The sequence below is a fragment of the Labrus mixtus genome, chromosome 6, assembly GCF_963584025.1.
Source record: "Labrus mixtus chromosome 6, fLabMix1.1, whole genome shotgun sequence".
NCBI lineage: Eukaryota > Metazoa > Chordata > Actinopteri > Labriformes > Labridae > Labrus > Labrus mixtus.
The window spans coordinates 21,212,424-21,226,311 of NC_083617.1; the positions used below are offsets into that span (position 1 = coordinate 21,212,424).

Here is a 13,888-nt window from a genome sequence, read left to right on the forward strand (position 1 = left end):
AGATACACAAAAGATAAAATGGCTCACACAGTAGTGAAGCCTGTGTGTGTGTGTGTGTGTGTGTGTGTGTGTGTGTGTGTGTGTGTGTGTGTGTGTGTGTGTGTGTGTGTGTGTGTGTGTGTGTGTGTGTGTGTGTGTGTGTGTGTGTGTGTGTGTTGTGGGTGGATGGGAAGGAGGGGGTTGAGGGGCATGTTAGGTTATAGAGATGTTTACATTCTAGTGTCTCCAATGACGTTTTTAATGGTACTGGTCAACAAAATCAACAAAAAGTAATTAAAATTACTGTTTGTGGTAAGTTCCTTTTCTTTCTGGCTTTTTCTTTTCTCTTTCCATCAACTTCAAACACTAGAATGCTCCAACAGGACTATGGGCAGAATTAAATGAAATGAAAACTAAATTCTTTCTTCATCTTTAATATCAACATTGAGTTTACTTACAACCGACTCTCAGTGTAATAATTTCATCTGGTGTACAAAGCAGAAATAACCACCTAGAGTTTGACCAGCAAAACACCCTCAAATATGTCTGGATCGGTCTAAAATCTTATAATGTGGTTGAAGTTTTCATTTGCTGCAGGCGTGAATAGCCTGGATCCAATGCTTCCCTCAACATAAAGGTATAGGCCGAAGAGGGTTGTGAAAAATAAAAGGAGCATATCGAAGCATGCTTCTCTCAGCATTAACTTTGATCTACACAGCAACATTTTCAGCATTTCAACATTTTTTTTGGTTATGTTTCAATTGAACTCCTCCCATAAATAAGAATTTTCTTATTTGTTTGAAGACGGCCTTAGCTAAAAAAAATTGCAATTTCAAGTTTTTTTATAAATTAATACTGCAGTCCCTTTATTTATTAATCTCTGAACATTTTCTATCTTGTATTCCCTTATCATACCGATGGCACATTTCTTGTTTTTTATTTACCTGGTTATTACGGTTTATTTTTATCCTGTGTTTTTTTTTTTCAAAGGTTACCCTTTTGGTATTGAGCACTGTTCTCACTCTATCATGTCTTGTGCTGTTGTTTTTTTGTGTGGGTAAAGGAAGCGGACTCCCTCTGTAAACGTACCTTAATACTGGAGAAAAAACAGTTTCACTCAGTCAGTCACTAAGTTCTCTTCTTAAAAATTCAATAACACTCAGTCACCTAAAACACAGTTTTTTGGCCAGCAGCCCAGCCCCCGCTTTAATACGCTAAATGTGTTAATGCTGTGTGTTTGTCTCTCCCTGTGCTGATGCTGTAGGTAAAGGTGATGGCTTTGAGCGATGTGTGGCAGAGGCGGAGCTTCTACTGGACCAGTCGGTGCGTCTGGAGCAAGCTGGGGAGGTTGCCGCTGCACTGTCAGCTGTCAACGAAGCAGTCTGTAAGCTCCTCCCACTCTTTTTTCTGACCTCACCTCCTCAATTAAGCACACTCACACAAATTAAGAAACGTTCACAGGGGTTGATTCATAAGAGTGTTGCACAGCTTTTGTACCTGCTAAACCTGAGCGAAGGAGACGAAAAGACACCCTCATATTCACAAAGCACTCACAAAGGGTTAAAGCCACGCCTGCTCTCCAAGGTTTGTTTATCCCTTCTCTTTTTACAACTGTAATAATCAGTTTTAGACTTTGGCTGAACCCTGAAGCAGTGGAGCTTTTTTTCAAATCAAAGTAGGTGATAATTCACAACCATTTCTAATTAATATTTTCCTTTAGTTCTATTAACCTGTATAAATTCAACCTATATTACCAAAAAACATCAGTGAAGAGCCATAAAACAAATAAACAGTGAACTGTGGGATTTCTGAGCTCTTGGGTTCTAGAGTAACAGGGCAGTAGTTTAATTTGCCTGGATGGCAATATTAGATGGGACATGTGTTATGGTTAAGCTTGTTAGTAAGTTTCTGTTTGTTGGTGATGCTGAGTGTGTGTGTGTGCGTGAGAAAGTGTTTTTGACGATGTTTGTTGAATTTTACCTTCAAAGGATTATTTTCAGTCTGTGCTTATGCTGACATCAGCAGTTTTTTTTAAATAGAAGAGGGCAGTTGTCTATGCACTGAGATCATTACAAGCCTCTCAAAAAGTTACATTACTGTGAGACCGACTCACTTTGTGAAAACAAAGTCTGACCTCTGATTGGGTAGTATTCATCAGAAACATTCAGAAACTTTCAATAGCTGCTTTTCTTCAAGGCTGAATCTACCAGACGATAAAAAGTTTGTTCAAAACACAGAACAAAATGCAGCCTGAGAGGAACCCAGGAAGGAAAAGGAAGAACTTTAGCCCGAAAGTCAAAGTAAGGTCGCTGTGGGGAAAAAAAAGCAAGCTCTTATAACTTAGAAAAGATGGAGCCGCTTTAATTCACTGCTTAACAACGAGATGGAGCAATGCTGGAGAGAGACGGATGAGGAGTTGCTGACCAGCAGAAGGAGACAAAAAAACAGCTGGAAAGATAAAATGCTCAAATGGAGCTTGTCATGAACAAGTGCAAAGAGCTGGAAAGACAGCAGAAACCCACCTCAGAGGATAATCTCTCCATCAGGTTTAAACTTAACAGTAATCATGACAACAATTTTACTTCTGCCTGACCTAAAAATAAATATTCTCTATTCTCACCATGAAAAGCCTACCTTTGTATTATCATTATTTTTATAATCAGTGGTTAGATCAGTGTATGAAGCACATGGGCACCTTCCTGTACATGTGTGGAGAAGGTCTGAAGGCTTTACGCAGCAAAGTGATACATTTCTCACATCTGTCGAGACATGACGTCACATTAAAAAGAAACCCCTCCCCATCCAGCTCATCATTTGTATGTGGACAGAATTGAGCTTGGTCAGGATGAGAGGTGCAGACTGCACAATGCGCCACACAACAAGACTCACCTGCACAGAGCAAAGAAACCTTCTGGGCCTGTTTGTGCTTGAATATCATTAGCCTATGTGAATCAGAACTCAAGATGGAGTAGATAGCAGTGGCAAGTGCTTGCTGCTATCTATTCTAAGTGAATGTTGCCTCACAGTCTCTTATGTTTACCAGATAAACACCATGAATGAGGTCGCCTCGCCCCCGCCCACTAACCCCCTGCTTGGTTTCTAATGGCAACCACAGGCATCACAGTGGCCTGCTGAAATCTGATATCAACAACTGAGACTCCAACTTGTTTGTGTGTAACATTATTCGTACACACACATTTAGACTCCCCATACCTCAATCTCTCTTTCATTTCATTTAATCTGTCAATCATACTTACACAAAAACTCACACACACACACACACACACACACTGCCTCATCCAGCAGACTGTCTTCACTGCATAACAAACTTAGTCATTTATTTAAAAGAAAAACTGACTTAAAAACAGATCAAATGCAAAGACAGACAAGATGATTAAAGAAAAGCCGTCAAAATAATTACATGGACACAGCAGGAAAAGAAAACGGCCAGTGAAACTAGCTTCAGCAGATAAACAAACCTCTTCTTGTTCAAATAAAACTCGTCACAGCATCATCATCTTCCAGAAGCCGAAGTTCTGATGAAATACGACATGGAGAGGTACAACAATTGTCAGACACGGAGAACCCGCAAATAATGATGTTGGAAAGTTTGTATGAAAGTTTCAGAAACGGTTCCAATGTCATAAGTGACATCTTCAGAACACAGAGTTCATGGGAGTTTCTTCAAGAACAACAAACATTTGAGGGCTATGAAGCGATCTACAGTCAATGAAGCGATGTGACAAAAATAGTTAAAAATAGATGATGGTATTGTGAGAGCTGTATGTTTATTAATAAAAACCATAGACACAAGAGATTTGTGAATTTCACTGTTGCCCTATTTGTCAGTGTTATGGTTCATTTTAAAAGGATGTTGTTACAGGGGGTTTAAACATGGACATCACTGCTTGTGTGTTCAACTAAACAATATAGAATATATCTTGGTTCCTCCTGTGTTGGGGGTGCTCCAACTCTGAAATAGGAGTTATACATGCCCTCACATCACTGTCAAAGAATGATGGTTCCCAGGTCTTCCAGTGTGAGAAAAGGGGATGGATTATTCCAGCCTCCAATCCCAAAAAACAAAGATCCTTTCATCTCCTGAATAAATAAACTCCCACATGACCCCACCATAAAAGACGACCTTAAATGAAATTAGAGATAAAAATGGTTGATTTGTGCTGCTCTACCAGCAAATCTAAAAGGTAACAAGGTTAAAAAAAATAGATTTCTTAATAACCTCGCAGTGTAAAAGAAAAGTGCTAATGGAAGATATACAGGGTTTACAAGAAATAGTTGGTATTTATTTACCTTTCACATTTATTCAGTCTTTAAATAAAGTTGAATAAATAATAAATCTGGAAACTGACTTACTGACTGACTGACTGACTGACTGAATTACTGACTAGGTGACAGCTCAAAAAAATTAGAAAATTCTAACAAAAGCTCTAAGACGCCAGAATGATCCTTTTACTTTACTCCTTTTATTTGTGTATTTATTTAAGAATAGGGACAGAGCACATTAATGAATATAAACATTTGAATATGTCAGATTGTAGCTTTAGGCTAACTTCAATCTGTAGTCACTTGGCAGGTTGGTGGTACACAGGTATACAGATTTACATGAATCCACAATGACAGGCAAAAACAAACAACATAAGTTGTACTTGAGCTGACAGAGACACATATATACAAGCATTAAAAGTGGCTGTGTGATGTCAATGGGCTTAAAGTCCGTCTTCCGGAGGCAAAGTGCCAGAGTATTAAAGTGCAAAAGTGATGATTATGAAGTACTGGTGTAATTGCACATTTGCCCTGGAGCCTGTAACTTTAAAGTGCTGGTGTTATAGCCCTATTCCACCGAATTTGCATGTTGATTCACATATTATTACACTAGGGTTAGCGTATGAGTTTGTCCTAATATTTCTTTTTAACTTTTTTTAATTTGATGTTTTGTCTTCATATCATTTCAACATTTCATTTTTAAGAACCAATTTGGTTGGTTTATCTTTTAATGCATCTATTTCTCATGTCTACCATCCCATAAGAAACACACGCACCGTCATGTTAGCAGTCTGATGTTTAGTTTTTTGGTGTATTTGTTTTTAAAGATTTTTGCATGAAATCATCACAAGTTAATTTTTGCATCTTTTTCTTTTTCTTTCCTTTTTTCTTTCCTCTCTTTGTTTTCCTTTTTTTCTTTCTGTTGTGTATTTTCTGTTGTCATGTGACCCGGCTGCAGCTAAACTGCAGTTGGTGGCGGCTGAGGGTGGAGCTAGTAGTTTCAGCCGGCTGCAGCGCTGCATGAGGAGAGCACGCAATCTGCAGCAACGCATGCAAATGCAGCAGCAGCAGGACTCAGAGACAGGGACACATCAACCAGAGCAACAAGAGGAGGAGGGGCAGCAGCTCCAGGAACAGCCCAGGTATCACCTGTAGTCTGCTAGACCACTCAAAAGTCTTGTTTTGATATGTTAACAATATTTCAGCTGTAAAGGCATCAAACAGATTCTTCTTCTGCAAATGCTACCCTGCCTTTAAATCAAAAATCAAAATCCTTCTGATACCAAAACACATTCCATCGCCTATGAACTCAGCATTAATGTGCAGATATCTGTTTATAGAGATTAGGTCTACATTATACCATCACAGGAACATTCAGAGGGTGAGCCATGGTTAGAGATCATTGACACTTCCCAGGAAACACACACACACACACACACACACACACACACACACACACACACACAACCAGCTGGTGCTCTTGAATGTAACCATCTGCTCTAAACATGCTGCATTCATTCCAAAACACACACATAGATGCACACAGACACTTTCTTACACCCCTCTCTCTCTCTCCCTCCCTCTGTCTCACCTTCTCTCTCTCTCTCTCTCTCTCTCTCTCTCTCTCTCTCTCTCTCTCGCTCTCTCTCTCTCTGCAGTGAAAAGCCTCTCTCGCTCCAAATACTTCTGACTGAGAGACAGGAGGACCAGTCATCTGACAGTCTGGACCAGCAGCCTCGGCCTCTTTCTCCCTGCCTTGTTAAGCCCCTCCCTCCCAGCTCAGTTCCCTCAGACTCAATCATCGGGGTTGCTGCAAGTTCATCCAGGGAAGAGAGCAGGACCAAGGGCCCCTGCTCCCACTTTGGAAAACCGCTCACAAGCACTGGGTCCCTCCCGGCTCTGTGTGTGGACCCTTTGGAGCAGAGCTCTCTTGAGGACTTGGCTCCACCCCCTGCACCTGAGGATGCGGACCTCCCTGCTAAGTGGACCAGAACACCTCCTGTGTCTATTCCAACAAGGGAAGCCCCCCAACTCAGGCAGTATTCACAAACCCCATCACCTGTTGACTCCAATGACAGGTGTCATCTGATGATGAAGGAGGAGGAAGAGAGTTATAGACACCCTCAGACCACTACCCCCCACATCGCCAGGCTAGCCCCGCCTCCTTCCACCAATACAACCAGGAACTGGTCCTGTCTAAGCCTGGACCATCCTGATGCCGTTGATTCCCCTGTTGACCCACCACTCAGCTCACCCCCCTACTCCCCACCAGAGTCCCTCTCAAGTGCCCCCCCACCGACTGTGAGCTGGCCCGGTCTAGCTCCCTCCCTGCCCCCCAGCCATGACTACAGAGCGGCCCTGCCTGTGGAGCGCTGGGCAGAGAACGTCAACAGATACTACGGCTCCCAGAATGCAACAGTAGGAGGGGAAGCAATGCCAGATGAGGAGCTTTCAGAGCTGGACTCTCTGTACCAGGCCAGTCTGCTTGCTCCCAGTATGCCCCGGGGCAGCCGAGGAGTAAGTCCTCAACCGACCAACAACAAACCAGGTAAGAACTTCATACAAAGAGTTCTTCTGAGTGACAGATCTCTAAGAACAGAAATCAAAGATCAAATAATATCTTTAAGTCTTCCAGTCCTTTCTTCTTTGCCATCATGTCTTTCACTTTGAAAGCCTTCCTTTACATGTTAATTTGAGCTTTTGTTTTATTCAGGAGAAGTTTGCATCTTTCAGGAAGTAAGGCAACAAGAAGGCAGACTGGGCGTTCTAAAAATGCCATTAGTGTAAACGAAATCAATTTAAAGTGTTTCTAACTTTTGATTGTTGGTGAAATGGAAATGTTTTAAATACATGTGGCTTGCATCTGCGTCTGTCTGTCTCCGTTAGTACAGTCATCACCTTGCTACTTGGAGAAATGTAACCACGTCTGGTACCGTTTCTAATGTTTCGTTTGTTCCTTAAAGTGTTGTGTTGTCGTGTTATATTAACGGTGTTTGTGTGTAGGTGTCCGGAAGATGCTGTCAGGACTTGGACGTTCCAAAACACCTACGGCTGAGATCGAGAGATACGCCTACAGAACACCAGTTACACCTACTCATAAGGTACAACTGACTGTGTGTGTGTGTACATGCGTTTGTTCTTTGTTTGTTTCTCTGTGTGTGTGTGTGTATGTGTGCATGTGTGTGTGTGTGGGGGTGTGTGTGTGGGTGTGTGTGTTGACTGGTGTTTTGTTTTTACACTATGATATGTGATTAAATTGCTGAACAAATTCCATGGCTGTCAAACTGCTGAATAATCTCAGTTTCAACACAATGCTCTGAGGTGTTGGAGTTCAGAATAAATATATTTTAAATCTTGCTGTTGTTTCAGTCTAAGGTCATTATTCTTTACTTGTCATTTTAAATAAATGTAATAGCGCAGAGAACATAGACAAAGTCCAATGGTGACATCTGTCCTCTGTGCAGCCGCCAGGTGAAGACGAGAACTACAGCGCAGAAAACCTGCGACGCATCGCCCGCAGCCTGAGTGGAACTGTCATCGGGTCACGACCGCAAAACCTCGGCCCCTCCCGCAGCTGCGTAAGTCACACACTCACTTTCAGCTGGGAAACACACCAGATTTTATTTGAATCACATCATTAGCAACACGTGTGTTCAGCTGTAAGTCATTGTGTGTAAACTGTGACACCTGTGTTGTGATGCTTTTTAACTTCTGCCACCTGTGGGTACCATTATGCATCACAAGTGTGTTTAGAGTTTTGCAAAAAAAAAAGAGTGAGTGAGATTTGCAAATTGTTCTTTACTCTGTTAATTTGTTGAAGGTTTTGCCCAAACACTGATTAATTAAAAAAAAAAGGGTAGAGGCCTTTGAACATTTGATTCAGAGATGGGATTTGATATTGTAAATAACGTTAATAGGACTCAAAAGAAGACATGATATCAGTATAGTAAAGGTTTCCAGGGCATGTAAGCTAAATTAAGATGATCTACTGTTTATTTTTTTATTCATTTTGCATCTATATTTATTTTATTTAAAAGTGTCAACAAATGGGACGTTCTTTTGTGTTATTTGAGTTATTTTAGGAGCGTCTTCATTGACTTAAGAGTTGAACCATTTCTCTGGTTTATAAAAAAAATATGTAATAACTACATGCAGCATGGTTCTGCAGACCCACAGTAACTGCTGCTGGTCATATTTAGCGCTGCACATGTCAATAAGCGTGTGAGAAAGCCTGTGAACTGTAGAACTCTGTTCGGCTGTAAAGGTTTCCGTGTGAGCCTGAAGCAGAAGCCTGTGTTTCTGTACAGAACCTGTCTCTCTCTCTCCTCTTTGTTGCCGCTGGCGTTCAGCCATCTTATATTCAGCCCCCAGGAATCGCCTCAGGCCCTCGCATTAAAGATTGATCTCTGATTTAGTTCTTCCATTAAGCTTTTAACCTCAGTGCTGGCTGCCTGATCTGAACCGACAGCCGAGGTCTGACTGTGGATATCTCTGTCGAATCCTCCCAGCTCCTCCGTCCGCAGGAAGAATGTCAATGTTTACTTCAGCCAGAGGATTTGATTCTTCAGCTGAGTGTTGATTGTGTCTGTAGCACAGCTGCAATACTCACTGAGACATTACTACTCACACAGGGGCAGATTCAAAGAAAGAACAAAGTGAGCTCAGACCCGTAGTCAGTGATCCTCATTAATAATTCAATTATGACATGAAGAAAAGCATAACATCAGATAAACTCAACAAAATCTTGTTGCTCATGACTTCTAGATGAGGGGAAATTCAACTTCTCAACAAAAATATACCATCTTAGATTGTATATGATTGACAGAAAAGGAAACTTGTATGTTGTTGATACAAGTTTTTTTTCTACTCCTTCAGTTTTATGTTGTGTCATTTTTCATGTTTTTCCCTTCATTATGTTAACTATGTTTTCATTTTATTTTTACCCCCTTGCTCTATTTTTTTCTTAATTTCCCCATCTTTTCCTTCTCTCCTTCCTTTGACTCACTTCTTATTCTGTATATTTCTTTACCTCCTTTTGTCTCATCTTATTCCCCCTTCTCATTTTTATCTAATACATCTCTGAACCATCTTTTACTCTCTTTAATTTATTCACTCTTTTTTTTTCTTCTTATTTCTTTCTTCTGTTTCTTTCTTCTGCCTCCGTCATCATCTCTTCTCATTTTCTTTTCCTCCTGTGTTTTCTTTTTTTCTTTCACTCCTCCCTCTCACTCTTAGGACCCCCCTGTTCCCAGACCCCCCCTCAGACAAGCCGACCATCACTCCTCCTCCTCCTCCTCCTCCCTCCGTCGCCCAAGCACCTCATCCCTGCACCTTCCCTCCTCCTCCACTACCTCCTCCTCCACCTCCTTTCCAGCAGATCACTCCCACCACCACCTCCAACACCACCCACCCCGACATCACGGCCCCTCAGCTCCCGCACCTCCTCCACAGCACCCTCTCATGCAGACATCACGACCCCCAAGCTCGGGGCTCTCCTCCTGGGGACACTCAGGTAACCTGTTGGCCCTTTCCCCCCACCTTCACCAGCACCTCCACCTCCACCACCAAACCTACGATGACCACCATATTATTGTTTCACACTGACGTCTAAAACCTGTTATGGTTATTTTTCCCACCACAATTTAGTGATGTATGACTTGGTCATCGCTGCCCAGGACTCAACCTGTGCAGGGTTTTCTGGAATGAAGAAATTGTTTTTTATTCAATGGTAGTGACTCGTCAATTTAAGAAAGTTATGCTTCAAGCATTCCACTGCATTATCACCTGTTTAACTCTAAATAACATATGATTGAACTACACTAACCTAAAAGGACATTCTGCTGCCTGGTTGCTTAATAAATAAATAAGAGTAACACAAAAGAGCATCAAACATACATGAAATAATCATACATAAAAAAACATAGTGTATAATCAAATGTGAAGTATGAAGGTTTAATTCAAAGAAACTGCGCCTAAAATAGAAGTATGATAAGTGACAGAGTAAGTTAAGTACAACAGGAAAATAGGAGTGGCATTCAGACCCAGAATGGAAACACTTCTGACCATCATACCTTTAACGGTTCTATAAATTACTAAATGAACTTAATGCTGTACTGAAAAAAACATCAAAGCTAACCAGTGATACCCTAAATTCATTAGTAATTGTTTACAGATTTAATAGATCGAATGGAAGTGCGCTTATTTTCTAATTAACTTCTATATTATCAGAAATGATATTTAATGTGGGGCTGCCCCCTGCTGGTCATTAGAAAGAATGCAGGTTTATGGCATTTCTATTTCACTTTTCTGCCTCAGCCACCAAGTCTACTTCTCATACACAAATATCCAGATTCATTAACCTGAAACCACCGCCTCCAAAAGAGGCTTCAAGTCAGTCACATCTCTTATTGGTCCCTTTAACAACTTGAGCTTCATGTTTTTTGATTGTTTGGTTACCTCTGATTGGCTGAGGGAGAACTCTGTTCAAGGCTCTTCTGAGTTGTGTTTAAATAGTTTTTCACAATCATTTTTCTCCTCCTCCTCCTCCTCCTCCTCCTCCTCCTCTTCCTCAGGACCTGGATCAGGAGTCCAGCAGCAGTTTCTGGCTGTGTCTGACAGGCATCAGGCTCTCTCGGGTCAAAGCCTCCACAGTGTCGCGATGAGTTACGGCACTCTGCCCCGGGCTCCTCGCCGAGCTCTGCCTCCCTCCTCCACCTCCTCCCTCCCCCGACCACGTGCTAGCTCCGGTCCTTCCCCCCCTACAGGTCCACAGAGTCTCTACGCTACCCTGTCTCACCCTCGCCGCTCTGCCAACACCAACGGTCACTACAGGCAACCGTCACTGCCCAATCCGGTCAACGGGTCCTCCTGCTACGCTCCACATCCCCACAGGGTGCATGGAGAGGGCCCCCCCCAGCCACTCCGCCTCGACATGCCCCCTGAGACTGACTGGCGCAGGGAGGCAGACTACAGGACTGTCCAACCTAGTTCATCATGGGACCCCCGCACTGCTCGCCACCACCAGCCCCTCCATCGCACCAGCTCCCATCAGCCCCCCACTACCCGGCCCCTCAGAGACCCCCACTTCTGCTCACTGTGCCAGCAGCTTCCTGCTGAGCCGTCACGCCCCTACTGCAAGTCCTGCGGCGCTTATGTGTCTCGGTTCCGCCCTGCCAGCTGATCATGACCCCCCCCCCCCCCCCCCCTGCAGATCCCAGAGAACAAGAGTTTTGTATCCATCATAACAAAAGGGTTAAAGTTTCTGTTCTGTATCTTTGTGCCAACACGTCATTTTAACCTCTTCTGGCTGTGAAGCCCCGCCCCCTTGTGGAGTTAAGCTCTCTGATTGATCTGCAGCTTCATCAGGGGAACAAAACTTTCTCTGAAACTTTCTTAGTTTCAGTTATTCAGTTTAGTTTCCACCACAAGAAGCAGTCGCCTGAAGTGCAGCTAAGACTCTACATGGCCCGCCATGTACATGGCCTCCCCCCCCCCCCCCACACACACACACACACACACACATATGCAGGGTCACTAAATAAACAATTTAAGAGAGAGAGAGAGATCTATATACAGAAACCGTTGATGAATGTCTGCTGTATTAAAGCACATTTAGATTTATAATGGAGACAAAGCACCAGAACACAGACGCTGATCGTGACACAAACAGCTGGTGAACTGAGAGCAGATCATAGTGACCTGCTGTCTGTTCAACTGTGCACCCTCAGTCTGATCAAACTACAGACACATGGAGGCATAAACACGTGTTTTAAACAGGAGAATCCTGAGAATGATTATTTAGTCAAACATTTTCAAAGTTCAAGCTTCTTTTAATAAAGTCAGTAAACTGAATATTTTTTCATGCTGGACGGTTGGTTGGACAAAAGGACACTTATCAAAATGTCATCTGTAATTGATCCTTTCTTTCTGAAGTTTAACATGCCAAAAATGAATCTCTTGATAGAGAATCAATGAGTTGCTGCAGCTTTGCCTCAAATTGTGTAGCTTATTATTATTTTTTTCGAAATTATCTTTTGTTGTGTGTAGTTTTTCTTTCAACCAACAGTCCAGATCACTGAACATATTCAGTTTGCTGTCATAGAAAACGAGTGTAGGGATCATGTTTTAGTAAGATAATGACTCTGAAGTTATGATCAGAAAGGTTGCCGATTAGTTTTGCAGTTCAACACTGACATGTGATGTGTCTGTTATTTGATCTGAAGGTGTGAAGTTGAACAGACGCCATGTTTCAGCACCACAGGTATAAAATATATCTTAAAACAGTGATAACATATTTATTATATCTATGAGCTGAACCCACAGAGCTACAGAAGATCTAAACAGGCAATGAAGGACGTTAAAGACACGACAGGAAGTAGAAAAGCTCTTTCTTCTGTGTCTTTCTATATAAAACTACTCTACTTATTCCTCTATTTATTTTTGTAGGTTTGTCGACTGAGTCGTGCATATATTAACAAACTATTCTACCTGCCTAACCTGAATATACTCTCTATAGACCTCATCTACTTTTCTAAAGCTAGTTAGTTGCCTGGTTTGGGATGTGAAGCCTTCTTGTATTCGTTAGAGGATTTTAGATGAATAACTCGAGCTTTATTTTGACAGAGTTGCAGCTAATATTCAGCATGATGTTTTCAAACGTATTCTAGCCTTGAGAGAATAACTCGACTGTAATGTAATGATTATATATGCAGATCTTTTTAGTGCAGCGACTCGGCTGCATGTAACTCGACTTTAGTGCACTTCAGAAGTGTTGACGGTAGATTTGTTTTTCTGCTTGTTGCTCGTTTTGTTTTGACATCTCTCCCGTTGTTCAGGGAGACGCCTCTTCTTATGTTTCTGTACTCTTAAGTTTGGTTTGTAAATCATGAAGGAACAGGTTAAAAAGCAGAATGCTGTTTGATAACAGGTTTAGTTTAAACTGTCGCACTGCCAAGAACCCACCCGGCTTACCTGGTGGTAAAGGTGAGCTAAACAATCTCACCCACATCTGGTCTGCTAGCATTATTAATATCATGATATAATTATTATAAAATAAAAAGTATCATTTAGTCACCTAAGATTCAATCATGCTGTTGCTCCAAACTTCCCCCTGCTCTTTGACTAACAAAATATTATCTTTTCAGAATAAAAGCTCAGATCAGACCAGATTTATTATATTAATTGTATTGATCCATTTGAAGGCTGAACATTCATTCACATGAAGAGAAGGTATTTTTCAACATGTTAAAGTTATTTTTGTTGTTGCTTTGCCAGATTTTATTTTCTTGATTTTGGTATATTTTTGATGCTTATTTTTCTACACTGTAGACCTAACAGAGAAGATATGATGATTAAAAGGTATAAAGGAAATCTTCAGAGTGTAACTGTCATTTTTTTTCCTGTTGCTCACATTTCACACTTCTGATATGAGACACAAACAGTTTCATCCTCTGCTGGTCCCAGGAGGTTTCTCTGGATGCTGAGGCAGTGTACACAATGCTTACTGCCCAAAATAGTTATCCAGTGTTACCCTCAGAGCTACGCATTTTTTTATGAATTGTAAACGACTTACGTAAGTTTATAAGTTATAGTTTCTAAAAACCCTTTTCACACTAGTCAGTGCTGC

At 41.7% G+C, this 13,888-nt stretch overlaps 1 protein-coding gene across 3 annotated transcripts in view; it reads left to right on the forward strand.

Moving 5' to 3' along the window:
• The window catches only part of usp54a (ubiquitin specific peptidase 54a), a 35,510-nt gene extending 21,878 nt beyond the window's left edge, over nt 1-13,632 (forward strand). For 2 of the 3 annotated variants that reach the window (XM_061040434.1, XM_061040436.1), the window contains 7 exons: nt 1,244-1,363; nt 5,222-5,405; nt 5,922-6,811; nt 7,267-7,364; nt 7,728-7,841; nt 9,499-9,775; nt 10,836-13,632. In XM_061040434.1, coding sequence (XP_060896417.1) covers nt 1,244-1,363; nt 5,222-5,405; nt 5,922-6,811; nt 7,267-7,364; nt 7,728-7,841; nt 9,499-9,775; nt 10,836-11,443 — 2,291 coding nt within the window. In that variant the 3' untranslated portion in view covers nt 11,444-13,632. The remainder of the gene's footprint in view (nt 1-1,243; nt 1,364-5,221; nt 5,406-5,921; nt 6,812-7,266; nt 7,365-7,727; nt 7,842-9,498; nt 9,776-10,835) is intronic. The other variant, XM_061040437.1, reaches the window with a different exon arrangement.
• The last annotated feature ends 256 nt before the right edge of the window (nt 13,633-13,888 follow it).